Here is a 20,009-nt window from a genome sequence, read left to right as displayed (position 1 = left end):
AAAACAGTTTATTCTTGGGAAACACGTATTTAACGTTTAATTCATTATAATTGCTTCATTCTTTTACTCAGCATGTCTATTGAGAACTATTATGTGGTAGATATAGTACCAAGATAAAGTATGGGCTACACTCTTAAGATATTACCGTCTGGGCGCAGTGTCTCATGCCTGTAATCCCAGCACTTTGGGAGGCCGAGGTGGGCGGATCACGAGGTCAGGAGATCGAGACCATCCTGGCTAACACGGTGAAACCCTGTCTCTACTAAAAATACAAAAAATTAGCCAGACATGGTGGTGGGCGCCTGTAGTCCCAGCTACTTGGGAGGCTGAAGCAGGAGAATGGCGTGAACCTGGGAGGCGGAGCTTGCAGTGAGCCAAGATCACGCCACTGCACTCCAGCCTGGGCGACAGAGCGAGAGACTGTCTCAAAAAAAAAAAAAAAAAAAGATATTACCAAATCTTCCTCAAACTCCACATCCATTTAATATTTACCCTGAATCATTCCATAAATTTTATATCTAAGATATCTGCTCCAAACACAATCTAAGTTCATCCTCAATACAATTTGCAATGCTCTGCCACTCTCTTCCACACAAGAATAGCTAGCAGAAGGGAGAGTCGAAGAGGCAAGGGTATAGGGGCATACAAATACTGCATTTATGCGCACCATCTTGAAAAGTGGCATCTCAGCTTCAATTGCCAAGGCAATGATCTATTGACATGAGAGTTGTTTATAGAAAGTTTCTTAGCCCATTTGTGCCGCTATAACTAAATACCTGAGACTGGGGAATTTGTAAACAACAGAAATGATTTCTCACAGTTCTGGAGGCTGGGTAGTCCAAGATCTAGGTGCCAGTGCTAGTAGGTTTAGTGTCTGGTGAAGGTCTGTTCCTCATATATAGCACTGTCTAGGTGTCATCACATAGCAGAAATGACAGAAAGGGCAGAGGGAGATGAACACTGTGTCCTCACATGGTAGAAGTTGGGAAGAACAGAAGAGACTAGGCTAGTTTCTTCCAGCCTTTTTATAAGGAACTAATCCATTTATGAGGGTGGAGCCCTCAGGATTTAATCACTTCCCGAAATACAATGGGGATTTAAGCTTCAACATGAATTTTGGATAGGACACATGTTCAAGCCACAGCAGGAAACAATGTGAAATATGCCAAAGAATGGCATCCTCTTTACATGTTTACTTTTCCTGCATCCTTACCATCCCAGGTCACAATTTTTGGCTTCTTCCCTAATATACGGGGGCCTGCCTTCATCTTGCTCATCCCTGATTCCCACTTCAAATTAAATCAAGATTAATTTGCCTTGTATTGGCATTCAGGTAAGTTGTAGCATTAATCAGTAAGAAACAATAACCACCCACACAGAAAACAAAAACAAAACCTTTACTTAAGTAGCTCACGGAATGGGAAATCAAAAGGAAGGTGAGGGCAAGGTTGATTAATCTACTTGTGTAATTATATATTTAAAGCTTCAGGCTCTTCCCTTCTTATTTCTCTGCCATTCACGGCTTCATCTCAATCCTGGTCTTAGGATAATTGCTAATTGTAATTGCCACTGCATGCTTCTTTGTTTGTATCTCATGAGAGGGGAAGATTATCACTCTACTGCCTTTTTTTTTTTCTTAAGTGAGGAAACATTTTTTCAGAGTTTCCCCTCAAAAACCTTACGCTTATTGTTCATCACCAAAGGTGGCCATATGTTTATCCTGAATAAGACCTGAGTCAAGGTACTTGCTTACCAATATGCTTATCAATATTAGCCTGGTTACCTCTATTAACTCCAAGCAAGGATATTGGGACACCCAGACTAGGTTAGACTAATCCAGATCCATCCCAGGAGCTGGGATCAATCCCTAAAGCCCTCTGGTGGATGAGGAAATAGATGCAAAATTAAGAAGTGGTAGAATCCATGTTGAGGAGACAACTACAATATCTATTAGTTAGGTAATGAGGATAATTTCCACTTATTGGAAGGCATTTTTTATTTTAAAATCTCAAACTTTAATCTCAAGTAATAGAAAGTGTGTACTTCAGAATCAGCCAGATGCTACACATACTAGTTGTGCTACACTGGATATTTCACTCACTGAGCCTTTTCTTGCATCTATAAAATGGGGATAGCACATAGCTCACAGAATTGTTGCAAATATTTCATAAGGTAGTATAAGAAAAATAACTGATAAAACTACTCAGTAAGTGCTGGTTTCATTTATGACAATCCTTGTCTTTACTTAAAGAATAGCGGAGAATGGAAAAGAATCATCCCACCCTCCTACTTAAACAGAAGCTAACAGGTAGAAATCAATAATTAAGTCCAACCAATGTAAAATTTTTTTCTACTTATATCATGATATTGTTCACGATACACTATATACAAAGTACAGGAGAAAGGGTTGAAGTGCTCTGGGGAGGAAATCCTAAGAAGAACATGCTGAAGGTCTTTACAATTCCATTGGCTGCTTTCAAGATTTTCTGGTTTTGAGCAATTCGATTGTGATGAGCATTAGTGTAGTTTTATCTGTTTCTTGTGCTTCACTGAGCTTCTTGGAACTGTGGGTTTAGAATTTTTGTGAAGTTTGGAAATTTACCATTGTTTCTTCCTATATTTTTTTCTGTACCTCTTTACTTAAGAGACTTATTACACGTATATTAGGCACTTGCAGTTGTTTCACAGCTCACTGATGGTCTTTTCATTTTTAAGTTATTGTTTTCCTTTTGTGTTTTATTTTTGATAGTTTCCCTAGGTATGTCTTCAAGTTTACTAATCTTATTTTTTGCAACATCTAATCTCTCATGATTACCATTCACTGTGCATTTTCATTTCACACATTACAGATTTCATATCTAGAAGTTGGACTGGGATTTTCTTTATGTATTCTGTGTCTATATTTAACTTTTTGAACATATTGAATATAGTAACAATAACCATTTTAATGTCCTTGTCAGCTAATTCTAACTTCGATGTCAGCTCTGAATCAGTTTCACTTTTTCCCCTTATCATGTGTTATATTTTCTCACCTTTTTCATGTCTGATAATCTTTAATTGTATACAAAATATTGTGAATTTTCCTTTTTGGGTCCTAGGTATTTTTTATTTCTACAGATATTCTTGAAGTTTATTGTAGGATTCAGCTAAGTTACTTGGAAACAGTTTGATTCTTTCAAGTCTTACTTTTAAGATTTCTAATGCGGGATTATTGCAGCAATTAGCCTTGGGCTAATTGTTATTAATTACTAAAGTAAGACTCTCCTGAGTGCCCTACCCAATGCCTAATGAGTTGTGAGATATTCCAGTGTAGTTGATGAAAATAGGCAATTTTCCTGGCTTTGAGTGAGTAATGGACACTATTCCCTCTAACCTTTCAAATGACTCTTTCCCCAGTATTGGGTAGTTTTCTCATAGCCGTATGAGTTTTCAGCCATGTGCTGAAAAGTACTCAGCTAAATATTCAAGAGATATCCCTACAGGTCTCTGAGCTTCTTTCTCTGTGCACCTCTCACCTGAGGTACTCTGTCTTTTGAACTCTGCTATCTTGGTAGAGTTCAAAATTGCCAGGCTGTCAATAACTGTGTGCTTAAACTTTTCAAACTTCTTTCTATTGCCACAAAGCAGTCCTAGACAGAAAACTAAAAATAAAGTTATCTGACAGGCTCTGTAACAGTCTTTATTCCTAATCTTTATAATGGTTACAAACAGGCATTCAAATAACTAAATTTAAAGTATTTTCCTTACCATTTGCCAAGGACTTTATATTTATAATGTACTTTAATTCTAATAATAACCCTAAAATATAGGAAGCATCATTCTTATTTTAGAAATGTAGAACCTGAGGCTCAAAAAATTCAATTTGCAATTAACTTTGTATATGAGCTATTATCCTTTGTGTTTAGACATAAATAACTTTTGCATGATAATCATCAGTGAAGCTATATTATTTGGTAACCTGTAAATACTGGGTATCAAAAAGTATAGGTGTATTTACAAAGTGTAATGCCAGACGAAAGCCAACAGATATTCTCAAAGCTACAGCTAGAACAAAAACGTTTGAGAAAACCTAGTACTTTTGAATAATAAAAAGGAGAGAATACTAAAAAATCTCAGATCAGTTTAATGTTATTGTCTGGTATAATTCTCAGAGAGTTGGCTTGTAAGATTTAGAAAGGAATATAATTGAAATATTTTAAAATTCCCATTTTTAGATAAATTTATTTGATCTGTAGGTTTGATATGGGCTTAGTATGTTTTGACTTCAGTAAAGCATTTGATAAATTTCCCCTCACCTTTATTTTGATATGGATAGAATGAAAAAATTGATATTTGATTCTTAAAAGTTAAAGGAACTTTTTTTTTCTTTTTTGACAAATAACTTTACCAGCCTATAGAGTTGCCTCCTTTGACGGTAAGGAGGGCTTAGTCCTGCCTTGGTCAACACTTTTTCAAAAACTGAATTAAGCAATAGAAAGCCTATGAGGGAGAATTATGTAATAATAGAACCAAGAGCCAAACTCTCAAGATATCAACATGCTGAGGGGATAGGACAAAAACCGATAAGAAATGGTTAAAAGGAATAAATGTGAAGACCTGTTTTTTGGTTAAAATTATATAAATAATGTGGAACTATGAAAACAGAAAACATAAAAATGCAGCAACAGCACTAAAAGTAAACATGCCTTAGTTTGGAATTCATCCACTCCCTCTCGCTCCCCACCTCCATACACTAAAATGACATGCTATGTATAAGAAATATCAAAAGCAAAGAGACCCAGAAAGAGTTTAATAGAGAGCATAGATTACTTGGCAAATAAGATGTGGAAATGTTGTAATGGTAAGGGTACAATGATCAATAAATGGCTCCATTGATTTTTTTAGGCATTGGATAAAAATGGTTTCAGCAAGAAGAAAGCAAAACTTTATGGATACAGAGAAATAAAGAATTATATCTGCTAGACTTTCTTGTTTTTTCTTTTTTTTTGAGAGGGAGTCTGGCTCTGTCACCCAGGCTGGAGTGCAGTGGCACAATGTCGGCTCACCGCAAGCTCCGGCTCCCAGGTTCATGCCATTCTCCTGCCTCAGCCTCCAGAGTAGGTGGGACTACAGGCGCCCGCCACCATGCCTGGCTAATTTTTTTGTATTTTTAGTAGAGACGGGGTTTCACCGTGTTAGCCAGGATGGTCTCGATCTCCTTGACCTTGAAATCTGCCCGCCTTGGCCTCCCAAAGTGCTGGGATTATAGGCATGAGCCACCGCGCCCGGCCAGCGGTAGACTTTCATACAGCTGTCTTAGCCTCTGAATGAAGGAGACAAAAGTGAGAATATAGATTATATAAATAGCATAACTAACAATGTAGTCTCAGTATGTATATATCCAACTTTATATGCTTAAATCACAATTTGCAGCTTCCTTTTTATTGACCATGAAACATTGACATAACTGACCGAATGCTGTACTAGTCCACCAAGAAAGCCTCAATACATTTAAAAAACCAGAGATGTATGATCCACATTGTTACAACATTTGGGAACGTTCTTACCAAATTAGTATGATGCATCCTCTTGCCCATTACTTTTAATTGACAGTGTAATTTAAATGACTAATTTTACATTAAGACATCTGTGGAATACATAGAATAAAATATATAAATTATACAAATTATTAAAGATAAAGCAGAAGATTCAAAGAAACTGCACTTAATGGGATGACTTTGAGTTGTCTCCTTTCTCCCTAATCCTCATTTCTTTTAGGGGAATTGGGCCCAAAATTTTGTGAAAAATTATGTGTATTTATTTTCATAGTTCAGTAAAATCTAGTCAGTGAATCCCTACTAAAATGGAGTTAATAGACAAAGAAATTTCTGTTACAATGGCATTTAAGGGCTTGGGTCAGGTCTTCAGAGGAAGATTCTTAGAAAGCAGGCATGTCCTGATTTTCCTCAGGACAAAAGAAACTGCCTATTCAGCTACACCCCAAGCTTCTCTGGACAAAGGCTGAGTCTTACCTACTTTGCTATCCCCAGTGTTTGGCTGAAGGCTTGTTCCACAGTAAGTGCTCTTTAAATGTGGACTGGACATATAATGTAAACTTCCTCTTACCTGTTGGCAGGTAAGATGGATTGAAGGACATTGAACTTCCCCACTTCTGTCATGGTTTAGCCCCAACTAACCCTCAGGGAGTAATTAGAGGAACATGTCTACTCCTAGGAAAAATCAGTGCATTCCCACGTGCAGTGGGTTGCCCTTCCCACTGGTGTTTAGAGGGTTCTGAGTGGAAGTTGAGTGAGAGGGTGCCTGCGGTTCTAGCTTGCAGCAGGAATTCAAGAATCGATTTGACATCCCCTGTTCACTTTTGCCTACTTTGTTTCTTCCAGGTGTGAGGAAAGTTCAAGAGGGAAAAAAAGAAAAGACTAGTGACATAATTTAAGAAAAGGGTGATTGCAATGCATTCTGAAGCTGCCTATCTCCAAATATTCTCTCCTATAGGCAGGGCCAACAGGTATAAAGGGGAGCAGTCAGTGGGCTCTAAGGATGAGTGGAGGTAAAAACCTGAAGAAAGATAATGTCCCTTACAAAAGTATGTGTGCAAATTGTCTAACTAGATTTGAAAGATAATTCATAAGAAACAAATTTGAGAATTATTTTATTAAGAAATATATAGTGTCAATTACAAAGGAACATGTACATTTTCAAAAGTGTTCACAAAATAAATTAAAGTCCATTCTATAATTTATATGTATATTTATAGTAGCTGTAACAAAGGTACTTCTCAGGATCTACTTGTATATACCACTCTTGTCTGTTAGATAATATTTAAAACTTGGCTTAGAATACTTTCACAATATTTTGCTTGAAAATTATTTCAGATTGCTTCACTATATTTACAACTATTTGTGAAACCCCATTTGCTTTCACTTTCTTCTCTCGTAAATTTTTAGTTTAACAGAAGAAGTGTTATTACATGTAGAAGGAATGTCTGTCTTTTAAATGTAAGTTTAGGTTCTATCATTGAGTTCAATATTTTTCCTTTTCCAGGGAAAAGAGTTCTCCTGCTGCACTTTTGGATTTTCCTCCTGAGCAATGCTTATGCAATTACAGCCGAGAATTACTGCCATGAAGCCAGTCATCAATGTTATGGAAGCTTCCCTCAACATTTGAGGAGTAGTACTTCCCCTGCATTATAAACTTACACAATAAAAACTTACAAAAATAAGTTAGGAAACTCTTCTGTAATTAAAAGATAACTATTTGTGGTCTTCTTTGTCACAGTTAGAGTTAATGTTTCATCTACTTAATAAAGATGATTTATTTTGGTGCTGTGAAATATGACCATAATAAAGATGGTTTACTGTTGTTTCAGTAAAGGTCGATTGAAGCGACGCCACAATCCTAGTAATTGTGACACTTGTTCCAGACATTTATTGGTTGTGACTTTCCTTTTTCTCCTCTTCTTCATTGCCTGAGTAGCATTTATCTGTAGAATATAAGAATCAATAGTCAAAATTACTTTTCACCATCTTTAGTAACAGTTGAGAGCAGGTTTTATTGCCTTCTCTATGCAGATCCATCTTTCAGTGTGTCTCCAAAGCACCTGCTTACTATGTGCTAGCATGTGCCTTCTCCAGGGGAATGCCTTCCTGTTTCTGTACCCACCTACTTTTGCTTCAAGGCCAAGCACCACCTCCTTCAAAAAGCCTCTGCTAATTTCTCAGACCTTGCTTTTGGAAACTCTTCCAGTGCTTAAGAGTGTGTGTCATTTAACTTGGCTCTCACTTAACATGCTTTTCTTTATATTGCATCATAGGTATTCCCCATAGCACTGAATACAGTGTCTTAATCATAGGAAACACTGAATATTTGTTGAGTGATTAAGTAAATGAATAAATTGCTGATTTCAAGATCTCTCTGACAAGATCACAAGTTCCTCATGGGCAAGAGCTATCTTATACCTGTTTATAGACATAATTCAATAAACCTAGTCTATTTTTTGGACCCAAAATGCATGCTCCTGCTCCCCATCCTTCCCCCTCCCCTGCTCCATTGTCTAGATGTGTCACAGACATCTGAGGGTTTATTTTATAGAGGATTCCAGTATATACCTTTATCTGAATTACCTTTGAGTACTACACTGGGCCTCCTAAACACATGGTATGCAAATTAATAAAGTCACAGGGTAATTAAGCACAAATCTTTAAAAAAATCTGCAAAATCATTATTATTAGTCTTAGACTCTCCATTTGGGCTTGGGAGGGACTGAAATAAATCTCTCCAAACTCTCCCTTTCTCACATGCTGTCCAAGAACTTGATCTAGCTTTTTGTTTGTGCTCTTATTTAAATGAATTTTATCGTGGCCATCTGTAGATTTGCCAGGGTCTCCTTCATAAGAAGGCATGAAGCCAAATATGTTTCTCATATGGCTGTCTGGTATTGAGTTTCTAATTCAAGCTCAACCCAGATCAGCGCTATGGCTTCAATCCTCAACCTCTAGAAAGTGACAGTCTTGGCCGGGCGTGGTGGCTCATGCTTGTAATTCCAGCACTTTGGGAGGCCGAGGCGGGCAGATCACAAGGTCAGGTCGAGCCCAGCCTGGCCCATATGGTGAAACCCCGTCTCTACTAAAAATACAAAAGTTAGCCAGGCGTGGTGATGGGCACCTGTAGTTCCAGCTACTCAGGAGGCTGAGGCTTGAACCCGGGAGGTGGAGGTTGCAGTCAGTGGAGATCGTGCCACTGCATTCCAGCCTGGGTGACAGAGCGATACTCTGTCTCAAAAAAAAAAAAAAAAAAGTGACAGTCGTGTCCATCTACCTAGATTGTAGACATATAAAGTCCACTAGGCTAATAAGGAGCAATCATACATATCTGCACTTGTCTCTCTCTCTCTTCCTTAAACTTGTCACCATGAAGATAAATTCTCTACTTGCTGACTGAAATAAATATTGAGTGTCTGTTATGTGCCAGGCACTGTTCCAACTGCATTTACATGTGTTGACTAATTTAATCCTCATAAACAACCTGTATAAGGCTAACTGATATGATGCTTACGTTATCCATGAAGCTGCAGTACACAGAGGCTAAGTAATTTAACTAAGTCTTCACAGAAGTTATAGGGCCAGGATTCAAAGTCAGGCAGGTTGTCTCCAGAGTTCCTATGCCTAACTTTCCACTACACTATCTCCATATTTAATGCTACACAAGCATTCAAATGCAGATACCTACATGTGCAAAAATATGTAAAGAGACAGCAATAGCGCCCATACAAGCAATTAAGCAAACATAGGATAGAGATTTTATGTATAATGTAATTATACATTTAGCAAATAAGCACACAATAATTAAGTGATAAGAACAAGAGGTGTTGCTCAAACTTTGGACTGGACAAGAATCTCTTAAGGAGCCCCATAATCTGACATTTTAATGTTGAAAGTCTGGGTTGAGTACCTGGGATTGGCATTTTTAACAGCCATACTCCTATGCTCCAGCAATCAAAACATTCTGATATAGAAGGCTCACTCATCATACCTTGAAACACTGCCCTAAGGTTTAGAACCATAATTCAGCCAAAACAGTATCAGAACCCTAGAAACAGGTGAGTTTGAGTCCGGGTATCAACGTGGGTCTAATTGACATCCTACCACTTTTACCCGGCTCGTTTGCTCTTCGAAAGATAAAACCTAAATAAAAATCAGAGAATGACTTCTGCACCAAAGCCCCAGTTTAATTTGAGGTTAGCCCCAAGGTACAGCAAGCGTCTGAGGCTTCGGGCTTACCTGAGTTTCCGAATAGCCTGGGCACCAGAGAGCTAAGGCAGCCTTAGTTTTCATGGCGAACACTTCTTTGGCGAGCGACGCGCAGCCGGCGGTGGGATTGAAGGTTAGGCTCTGGATTTCAGTAAGGCAGTGTGGCTGCTCATAGGCGGCAAAGTTTACGAGAAAAGGAGAAAACACCAGAGAGAGAAAGAGTTGGTGAGAATTGAGTGAAAGGGGAGGGGAGGAAGGTCAGGGAGGAGCGGGGGACACAAGTCGAGAGTCAGAGCGAAGAGGTCACGGTTGAGTAGAGCAAGGAAGAACCAACCGCGGGGGAGCAGGGGCGTGGCGAGGGTGGCGGAGGGCGCTTGTCGCGAAAAGACTGTCACCCACGCTCTCTCCTCCCAAGTCTCCAGTGGGCGGAGGCTGCCAAAATCCCGAGCCCGAGCGCGGAGGCGCCGGACCCCAGCAGGTGGTGCCCCTGACAACGTTCCCTCGTCCCAGTTCCCAATTTGCCTTTCCTCCGGATAGAGACTTCCTCTCCCTAAATTGGAACAGAAGTGTTGTCCCAAGCTAGGCGCAGCCCCGCGCTGGCAGCCCAGATGTCCCCTATTCCCCGGCGGCGGCGTCCAGGAGCCCAGGCACCTCTCGGGGTTCTGCACACCGCAGGATACTCCCTCTCCAAAATGCCTGACGTCTCCCTGGAGAAGGCCAGCAGCACTGAACTCTCTACTCACCCGATTGCTACAGGAGACGGTGTTGTTGAACTCGGTACTTTTGGTCTGAAAGAAAGAAAAATAGGACAAAGAGGGTAAAGACTTTTAAGTCCACAAGGAAAATCATCCCTCCACCCTTTGCTCCCAGGCTTTAAAGGTGCCCTGAAAACAGTTTCCACTCAGGTACCTGTTTCCTATGTCATTGACAAGGCAGTGAAATAGTCTTTAGATAGTGCTGGCTAGTGCTTGAAACCACACCCAAAGGTTCAGGTCTCAGAGGGCGACCTCCTCCCTCCCTTCCCTCAAGCCAGGGCTACACATAGCACTATGCTTGTGAGTAATAATGCCATTCTTTGGATGTCCACATCTGTACTGTGGCCATTCATGAATACAAACTCTATCTAGAAATTAGGTTAATCAGGAAAATGATTACTACTGTATGTTAAAAAGAATTCCAAGTACACCACATTCTGTAATAAATAGCATCATGAAACATCTAAAACACTGGAGGAACCTGGAGTACAGCATCAATCCTTAGAGTTTAGCTCATGAGAATTAACTCTCTTTTACTCCTCTTTCTTAAGCTCTTACCTCCTGCTGTCTTTTTACAGCATAGTCAGAGTAGCACTTTAGCAGAGGATAGACATCCTTCGATGCATAATGCGCTATCTATCAATACCTGCTCCTCATCAGCATCTGTACACTTAGAATGTGCCAATTTCTAGATAATCATTTTAGATTAGATATTTGAATATCACTTGTAAGAATTCTTGACATAATGTGGGGCCATGATTTTTTCTAAATTATTTTTCTTTCCTACAAAGTTAAATTGTAGAGTGTGTGTATGCCGACTCGTCTGATGAAAATACATTTGTTTTAAAAAAGTTTCTTCACTTACCCCACTCATATATGTAATCAGGTCTTTAGAAATAGTACTGAGATAGGCTGCTTTAATCTTCTCAAAGTCACAGTTAGTGAAGTCGTAAGTTAGCACCAGCCCTACAAGTTGTAAGATGAAGATTTTCCTGAAAGAAACTGACAGAACATATAGTAAGGCAAAAGGGAATGTACGTGGAAACCCAATTCCACCCCAGTTTCACACTAAACTCTTCCCACCAACAGTGTAAGAGATCTGTAAGGCCTGCCTTAGGGGCCAGTGCTCAAGCACCAGGTTTTGCCTCTCATTTCCAGTCCACAGGAAGCCCTTATTCACCCATGCTGTTGCCTTAAGTTGGAGTCTCCCTGATGCTCCAGAGCTTTCTGGCTGCACTATATAACACCTAAACGCCTACGGGCTCTTTTCTCCTAGGCCAATGATTTTCTACCATGTCATTCTCTTCCTTTATAGAATTCTGAATTGATGATGTGAAAGGAAAAAAAAAAAAGGAGTAGCTAAATCTATGGAATTTTAACATTAGTAAAGTCATCAGGAATTTCCCTCACCTTCCTCCTTTTTGCTTTGCCCTAAACACTTCATAAGTGTGAATGTCCTTTAAGAAATGGATACCAGTGTCTTTCTCCTACAGGGCATTTCCATGACCAATCCTTTCTATTTGGGAGAAACACCTTCTGAAACCAGCAGCCACTGTAAGGATTTGGAGTCCTTGCATATGTCCCGCCCATTCTGAACATCTTAGAGAATTTCGTGTGGCCACTTTCAACTAGTGCTTTCCCTTCTCCTTGGCCAGTAAGAAACTGTGCTTACTTATGGGACGCTTTGGAGGGTGGGTGCAGTCTCAGTCTTCGACAGCACTTTCATGTGAAAGCATTAAATGTGCAACCGTGACCAGAACTTAGGGGCAGGAACGATAAGAGGTTGAAATAAATGGGGAAAGATCTGATGTGGCTTGTCCTCAAAAACCCTACTTTTCAAATATTCCATATCAATTTCAGGAAAAGCGCCTACTCTTGGTGAATAGGGGCACCTTAGGGGCTGAAGGGTCCTCTAGCACTTTCTAGTAGGTGTCAAGAACTTTTAAAACCACAAATTCCAGCTCCCAGCCACCTTCACAGTCCCACTCTTAAGGCCAGCGTTAAACGTGAGGACGCGACACAAGAACGGAGCCAGACCGCGCTGCTGGGTGCCCCGCGGCGAGCGCACGGAGAGGATGCTGTCCTGAGCTCAGCTCTCCCGGAGGCGGCGCACGCTTTAGTGCGCTCTGCCTCCCAGATTCTTAGCCCCGCGCAGCGGAGACTGGAAAACGTCTGTCACCTGGGGCCTCAGCCCGGGCACCAGTTTTACAGACAGGAGAAGCATCGAGATGGCGGGCTCAGATTTTTACTAGCAAACTCTTGTTGATCCAGAAAAGGGTGCTTAAAAGCGCAGCCAAGTGAGTCAGGGAGAGTGCCCTAGAGGATGTCTGTCTAGCAGTCTTCCGAGTTCCAGCAGCACCAATGGAGGGTTGAAGGGAGGGAAAGGCCGACACGGATCAGGTTGCTGAGATGAACCCCCTGATCCGCCCTAGCTTGGCTCATGCGGCCCTGGGCGCTCTCTACACCCAGGTCCCCTCTCTCTCTCTTTCCCTTCCGCTCCCCCGTCCATCGCACCCCCCACCCCTGCCCCCCGCCCTCGCGTGTCGGAGCCTGCATCGTTCTGGCCCTTGGGAAGTTCCTAGGAGTCATCGCTCGGAGAAAGGAGGTTGGACGCCGTGTGTGAGTCCCAGCAAATGTCACAGGCCATGCGGTGCCTGGGGAAAAGAGCAGGGAATGTCGAGGGATTCGGGAAAAGAGTAGGGGACAAACTGGAGCCAGAGTTGAACTCTCCTTCATTCAGAGGGTCGGAAAACCTCTGATTCACCGCTGACTTCAAAAGTGGCCCTTTTCTGGAATTCTTCATGTGTTGTACTCAAGTCACCACAGCATTCATTGAAAAAAAAGTCCACTCTTCCCCCATCACCAACTTCTCAGGGTATTGTGGGATGATGCCAAAACCTGATTAATCTATTGTGACGTCAGAGATTATTCTGGTCGGCAGCTGGACATTACATAGGCAGACAGGAGCTAAACTCAGATTTCTTCACTGGGCTGGGATAGCTCCAAGAGACAAAGGAAATGGCATGGTGGCTGCTTCTGTCACCCTCACCTCACATGCTTTCCCCTCTAGTGGCTTGCTGTAGGGCCAGAGAGTGTGAGTGCCCACTAGAACCTTCAGCTTCATCTCTGGATTGCTGATGGGGGCAAGAACAGCAGAAAGCAGCCTGCACTGAGGTTCGACTTGCATTCTTCTGGAGGTATAACCAGGCTGCCTCCCTTCTTTTGTTTCCTCTTTTAAAAACCCCTTGTGTCTATGATCTATGTAGAGTCTTTGTTCAGATGAGGTAGGCAGGGTGTCTCCTTCTAAGGCATCCCAGCTGTCTCTTTGTCTGTTAAAACATTGCTAAACACTTGTTCCTGTTGCCCCCAATTTCCTTATCTGTAATTATGTGACCTCTTAGATCACCTGGATTATATTACTTGTCTACTCAAAAAGTTATGGCAAAACAACCTACTCAAGGTTGTTTTGAGATTTACAATTATCCCTCCTGCGTTGGCTCCAAGCTGTCTTTCCAGCCCTATTTCCTTTGTTTTCCTAGGCTTCCAGCAAACAGTGTCTGAAGGTAATATGCTCTAAACATGCTCTGAGCTTTCTTCCTCCCAATCTGAGATGTTAGATTTTCATGTCTTTCCATGTTCATCTTATTTGATGTCTCCAAAAGTGGTCTCCTACCAGGATGTGACCTCATTATCCTGTAAGCCATATCTATTTTGGACTTCTTTCTATGGCTTCTATAGATTACTTAACATTTCAATAATGTTTTTCAACCTTATCTCTCTATTAGATTGCGAGTTCTTTAAAAGCAGGTAATGTTTTATAGCAGTTCATTTGTTCACTATTTACCTTTCCAGTAGCATTTGAAGTGATTTGCAATAAATACATTGGTGTCAAAAGGTAAAAAAACAGTCAATGTGAGACAAGAGAATGGAGCAAAGGAATAAGGCTGTTAGAATCAGGTGCAGGGAAGGCTATAGAAAAGCATTACTAAAAACTGGAGAATTGTAACAATTGATCTCAAAAGTGAGTTTTGAGCTTCTAAACAGCCACTACAAGGGGTATACTATGACAAGCTCTACCATACACACATTCATCATGAAAGCCAGTTTTTCTTAAGGTTATGGTCATCATCATAACCACAATAGGGCTGTCTTGTGTACTACATGTAATAGATATTCAATGAATTCTCGATGTGCTTAAGCATATTAACCGTCTATGAAGATCATTGTCAGGAAGCAAATTCTTTTCCATTGAAAGAACCTCTCTATAAATACTTCTTTTTCTAGCTCTTTGCTGCTGTCTTCCTGGGATCCGCTTATGTCTCACCTGGGGCAACAATTCAGACCAGGGCCATCTGTGAAAATTCAGGGTGAGCTGAAAAGCTTCGTTTTCCTTCTCTTTTCATTTGTCCAAATGCTGAAGGAGTGAACAGTATCTGCATACCTAGTTCAGGAAATCCTAGGTTAGGTCAAGAATGGTGTGTCTTCCATATGGAAATAGAAGTGAGATCATTTGTAACACTCTGTGATTACTCAGGAAGCTTAGGCAATAATCTCACCCATGTGATGGACCAGAAGATGATCCATGACGTAGCTCTCTTTTCTCCTACCCTGACTAAAAAGGTAAATCTTTCATTAATTTTCTTAATACTTTTATTTCTTGTTTTAATAATGCTTCCCACTCTTTCTTTCATTCTGTTATTGTTTCCCACTCCTTCTTTTATTCCCTTATTCTTTTCCTCCTTTTTAAATTTATGTCTTTCCTCCTCTTCCTTGAATTGTCCTGAATATTTAAAGTAGCCTAGAACTCATGCAAAACTCAGTTTGGGTTTGAAAAATAGTTGCCAAAAGGAGATTGCTATTTTTTTTTACCTTATTCGATAATATAATTATGGGATTTTAAAAAATGGAAGGGATATCAGAGAGGTTATTGATGAGATAGGGGAGATCTGTCTCTTTGGATCAAGAAAAGTCAATGACACAAACTTTAGCCTGGTAATAATTTAGAAAGGGTAATAATGGAGTTTCCCTAGCAGAAGGGTGTTCTTTGGTCTTGAAAGTAAAGTGTATTGCTCTGGATCCTCCAGGACGCAAGTCATAAAATCATTCTACTTCTTGGTTTTCATATGCTCATATAAAAGAGAGTGTCACACTTTCAGAGGTGGACATTGTTTCTTTTTTTCATATTCTACCTTAATTGTTTATAGCCAAGCATGGTGTTTATGTAAGGAGAAGTGGCTAGTGTTCACCTCTGAAAGTGATATTTATTTTGCCTGTTTCCTTTGCATTTTACATTTATGCTCATTCAGATTTGCTGTTGGTCTGAATCATAGATGTGGTTCACCAGACTCCATAGTTCCTCTAAGATCTCTTGGGAACATTTGTGGACCAGAAAGTGGGTGAAGGAGTTTACTATGAGAAATGTGAAAAACAACTTTTTAATTTCATTTTATTCCCAGGCTGATGATACCTGCATAATCAGCCCATGGCTGTGAAATGTTCACAGATCTTTTTGAAATGGAGAGTGAGGAGACTAAATATATTCGTGTAAACCTCATGCTTACATTCATTGCTCTGTGAAGAAACAGTCTTACTCCCAGCCAGTTGGGGGTAAAACAAGTTCTTGCTTACTTTACTGTTTTTCTACAACATAGCAGGACATGAATAGGGAGAAGATTGTTCAAGAAGAATGTAGGAGTTGAGCTTTCTTAGAATGCTTCAAAAAAAGTTTTCGAAGAAGTCAGAGCTAAAGGATAGTTTCAGTTCTGGATACTTTGCTAGGATATTTACTATGCTGGATATCTTCTATTTTCCCCTTTAGGTATAATCTCTGTCCTTCCCTATGTGGCTTTATGCCTTGGAAGCAGACCCATAAGGACTGCATCCACAGGCTCCCCTGACCTCCAGCTGCTGGTTGGGTTCACCTAATGTGAGATATTGGCAAGAGATCGGAAAGTAGTAAGACAGTGAAGTTCGGATTTTAATTCACCCACTCTCCAGCTGTTGGCTCACTGTAGATTGGATGCTTTCCTTTATAGACGGCCACAGCTCCTGTTTGTTAACCTTTTCGTCTTGCTGCCTGCCAGGTTCTGGTAACTGTTTCCTCCCTTTGTCCTTGCAGGGGTAGGGGTGATAACAGCTCCTTATTTTTGCTAGCCTGGGATACACCACTATTGCAAAAGTTATGGTTTGGCTGTCCTAGACCCAGTTTATACTGATTGTCCTGAAATAATTTATTAATAAAGCTTCCCTTCACCCTCAAAAGTGGCACCATTCCTAAAACAACAACTCAAAGTACTGTGAAAAAAAAAGTGGCAGAGTTTCAATAATAAATTATATGATTAGTCTTGATTTTCCAGCTTATGTCCTTTGTAAAGAGTCCCCTTAGTAAACTTTCCCACAGTTACCCAGTTTGAGTATGCTCCTTGTTTCCTGTGGGCCCCTGACTGATGCAGTCATTCACAGGAGTCAGTAGGATGTCATCACATGCAGCCATCAGGTAACATTCCTTCCCTAATCTTTTATGTCTGCCTTGTGGCATCATACCAGTTCTATAACTCTTGCACAGGAATCCGTGGCTCTTAATGTTTCATTAAATTCTGTTAGAAAAAAAGCTTCTAGCTGTGAAAGATGAGTTATAAAAAATTCTGCAATTTTCTTTTTTTTCTCTCTTCCTAGTAATATTGCCAACCAGGATTTGCAAGAAATCTATTCGCCTACTGGACTCTATTGCGTAATTTGCTTCATAGTTTAGACACATTGTTTATGTATAAAACGATCTTTTACAAAGTAACCATTATGTGAGTCAAGTGGTAGCCCTCAGCTTATTTCTCATCTGGAGGGTTTGAGGCCCTGCAAGTGTCTCCTCTTTTGTGAGTCCCACTCTTCTCAGTAATAATCTCTGGGTTAAGCAATCACCCCAAGTGTATCTCCTCTCTTAAACAAAGTAAGTCCCTAATAATCATTTTGTTTGTCTCATTGAGGTCTAATTTCTTCCCATACAGCCATTCGGGGCTTCTGAGAAAAGGCTGCCTGACAATTCCAGACACATGTGGGCGTGGAGGGAGGAAGAAACAGAAAAGGAGACTTTAGAAAGTTCAGAAGAGGATAAATGGATAGCAAAGAATTGAGATCTATGAGTTTGGCCTGAGGACTGTCTTCATGTGGGTATATCACCTAGAAAAGATTTTCAGGGATTGGAGCAGGGGGTTAGCAAACTGCAGCATGTAGGTTAAATTCTATTATTTTGTTTGTTTGTTTTTTTGAGACAGATCTCGCTCTGTTGCCCAGGCTGGAGTGCAGTGGCACAATCTCAGTTCACTGCAGCCTCTGCCTGCCGGGTTCAAGCGATTCTTGTGCCTTAACCTCCCAAGCAGCTGGGATTACAGGCACACGCCACCATGCCTGGTTAATTTTTGTAATTTTAGTAGAGATGGGGTTTCACCATGTTGGCCAGGCTGGTCTTGAACTCCTGGCCTCAAGTGATTGGCCTGCCTCAGCCTCCCAAAGTGCTGGGATTACAGGCGTGAGCCACAGCGCCCAGCATATGTAGGCTAAATTCTGCTTACTTATCTGCTTTTGTAAATAATGTTTTATTGAAATACATCCAAACCCACCCTTCTTTTATTACAGTATTGTCTTTGGCTGCTTTTGTGCTGCAAGGACAGAGTTAAGCAGTTGTGACAGAAACCACCTGGCCTGCAAAGCCTAAAATATTTATTATTTCAACTTTCACAGAAAAAGTTTACAGATCTCTGCTCTAGGAAATTATACCACTCAGCCTTACGTTAGGTTTGGTTTTGACTCTCCTGTAGTGTTTACGATCCTTTTACCAAAAAAGTTTATCAACAGTATGTAAGGGTCCCATGGTGTGACCCCAAGCCTGCAATTTCTCAAATATAGTCATTCAGTCAAACAGAATTCCGCCTCCCCTTTTGTTCTGACTTATAGCTCTTGTTCCTCAACATTTGTAGTATGAACTCATAACTCATATCGAGTACCTCCTAAGAATATTAATTATAGTCCTAAGTTCCCAAGTCTTTCCTCATGTGCTCCTAATAGTTCTAAAGATTCAAATCCCCTTTAAAGAACAGTCATTCCAAAAATGCATTTGAAAAGAAGATAAGCATTTAATAACAAAGATATTTAATAAATATTTCCTACTTTGTGATTTTACAAAACCAGGAAAGAAACTCAATCACTTCTTACCTCAGAGAGTATAGGCTACTCTCACTGGTTGGAAAGAAGAGATTTATAAAACTGTAGTGTGGGTGTTATTCCTATTAAAAGGATGTGCTGATTTATAGCTCCATTGTTGTTTAATTCAATGAAGAATGCCTGCTTTCCCCCAAACTCCCAAACTTCTCTGATACAATGAATTACATTATCTTTTCCATGTAATCTTGTATTTTTGTAGTTAGAGCTTTTTTGTTGGTTACTCTTCGTGAAAGGATTTCTTATAGAAAACAATCATTTTGTAATGATCTTGATAATTTCTAATCTGTGCATTTGAATTCCTATTATGATGTTTATATCTGCATTTGTGTCTGTGTTTAGGACCTAGCACATTGCCTATACTCATTATATCTTAGGGTAAATCAATTATATTTAATATTTATTGAACAACTATTAGTTGCAGTGAAATAAATCTGAAGATTCAGATTATGTTCTATAATATTTTGTTTTATAAATAAATGATTTTAAAAGAGCCATGAGAATTAGTAATTAAAACAATATAGTAGGTCAGTGAGTAGTCAATTAGTACAAAGATCAGGAGATGAGAGCATTTCATCCTGACTTTGACCCAGGGCAATGTGCTTACACAGTCTGTTTTGTTTGTATTCCTCATTGGCATGATTTAAAGAGGAGTTAGAATAAACAAAAGCCTTCGAGCATTTGGGGAGAGAACCAATTGTATATTTTATGAGTTAAAATGCAAAACACTGAGCATAGTGTTTTGCTTTTTATCTTCAGATAGACAGAACTGCCTACCACTAGGTGTCTCAGTGGAAGTGTGCAGCATCGTGTACACCTGAGAAACAGTGTTCCTGAGCAATTATGTAATGAGCAGCCTTGAGCATTTGTGTCTTCCTTTGCAAAGGGTTTGGAATGACAATCTTCATGAGTCATTATTTTTCTGTTGCAGAGTGAGGCTAGGTGACTTATTCTGCTCAGGCTGCTATAGCAAAAATACCATAAATGGGGTGTCTTAAACAACAGATATTTATTTCTTACACTTCTGAATGCTGGAAGTCCAAGATCAAGGCAGACTCCGCTTAGTCCTGGTGAAGGCTGTCTTCCTGGCTTGCAGATGGCCTTAGTTTTGCTTTATCCTCACATGATGGAGAGAGAGATCATCTCTCTGGTGTCTCTTCTTAATCTCATCATGAAGGCTTCACTCTTAGGACCCAATTACTTCCCAAAGGCCCCACCTCCAAATACCTTCACATGAGAGATTAGGGCTTCAACATTTGAATTTTGGTGTAACATAAACATTCAGTCCATAACATTC

General features: G+C 40.2%; 1 protein-coding gene across 1 annotated transcript; it reads right to left on the bottom strand.

Moving 5' to 3' along the window:
• Nucleotides 1-6,632: 6,632 nt before the first annotated feature.
• TSLP (thymic stromal lymphopoietin) lies at nt 6,633-13,372 on the bottom strand. The gene is made up of 4 exons (XM_054555810.2): nt 11,367-13,372; nt 10,490-10,534; nt 9,777-9,911; nt 6,633-7,480 (listed from the first exon to the last, which is right to left on the bottom strand). The coding sequence occupies exons 1-4, from the start codon at nt 11,373-11,375 to the stop codon at nt 7,352-7,354; spliced, it is 318 nt and encodes a 105-aa protein (XP_054411785.1). The 5' UTR covers nt 11,376-13,372; the 3' UTR covers nt 6,633-7,351.
• Nucleotides 13,373-20,009: the final 6,637 nt, after the last annotated feature.

The sequence above is a fragment of the Pongo abelii genome, chromosome 4, assembly GCF_028885655.2.
Source record: "Pongo abelii isolate AG06213 chromosome 4, NHGRI_mPonAbe1-v2.0_pri, whole genome shotgun sequence".
NCBI lineage: Eukaryota > Metazoa > Chordata > Mammalia > Primates > Hominidae > Pongo > Pongo abelii.
This window is presented reverse-complemented; position numbering and strand designations above follow the sequence as displayed.

Bases quoted from the DNA above. Each gene is read 5' to 3' on its own strand.
- TSLP (XM_054555810.2), bottom strand. The intron at 9,912-10,489 runs GTGAGTAGAGAG...GCCTATGAGCAG, and splicing joins CCGTCTCCTGTAGCAATCGG to CCACACTGCCTTACTGAAAT. The intron at 7,481-9,776 runs GTAAGCCCGAAG...TATATTCTACAG, and splicing joins CAGGCTATTCGGAAACTCAG to ATAAATGCTACTCAGGCAAT.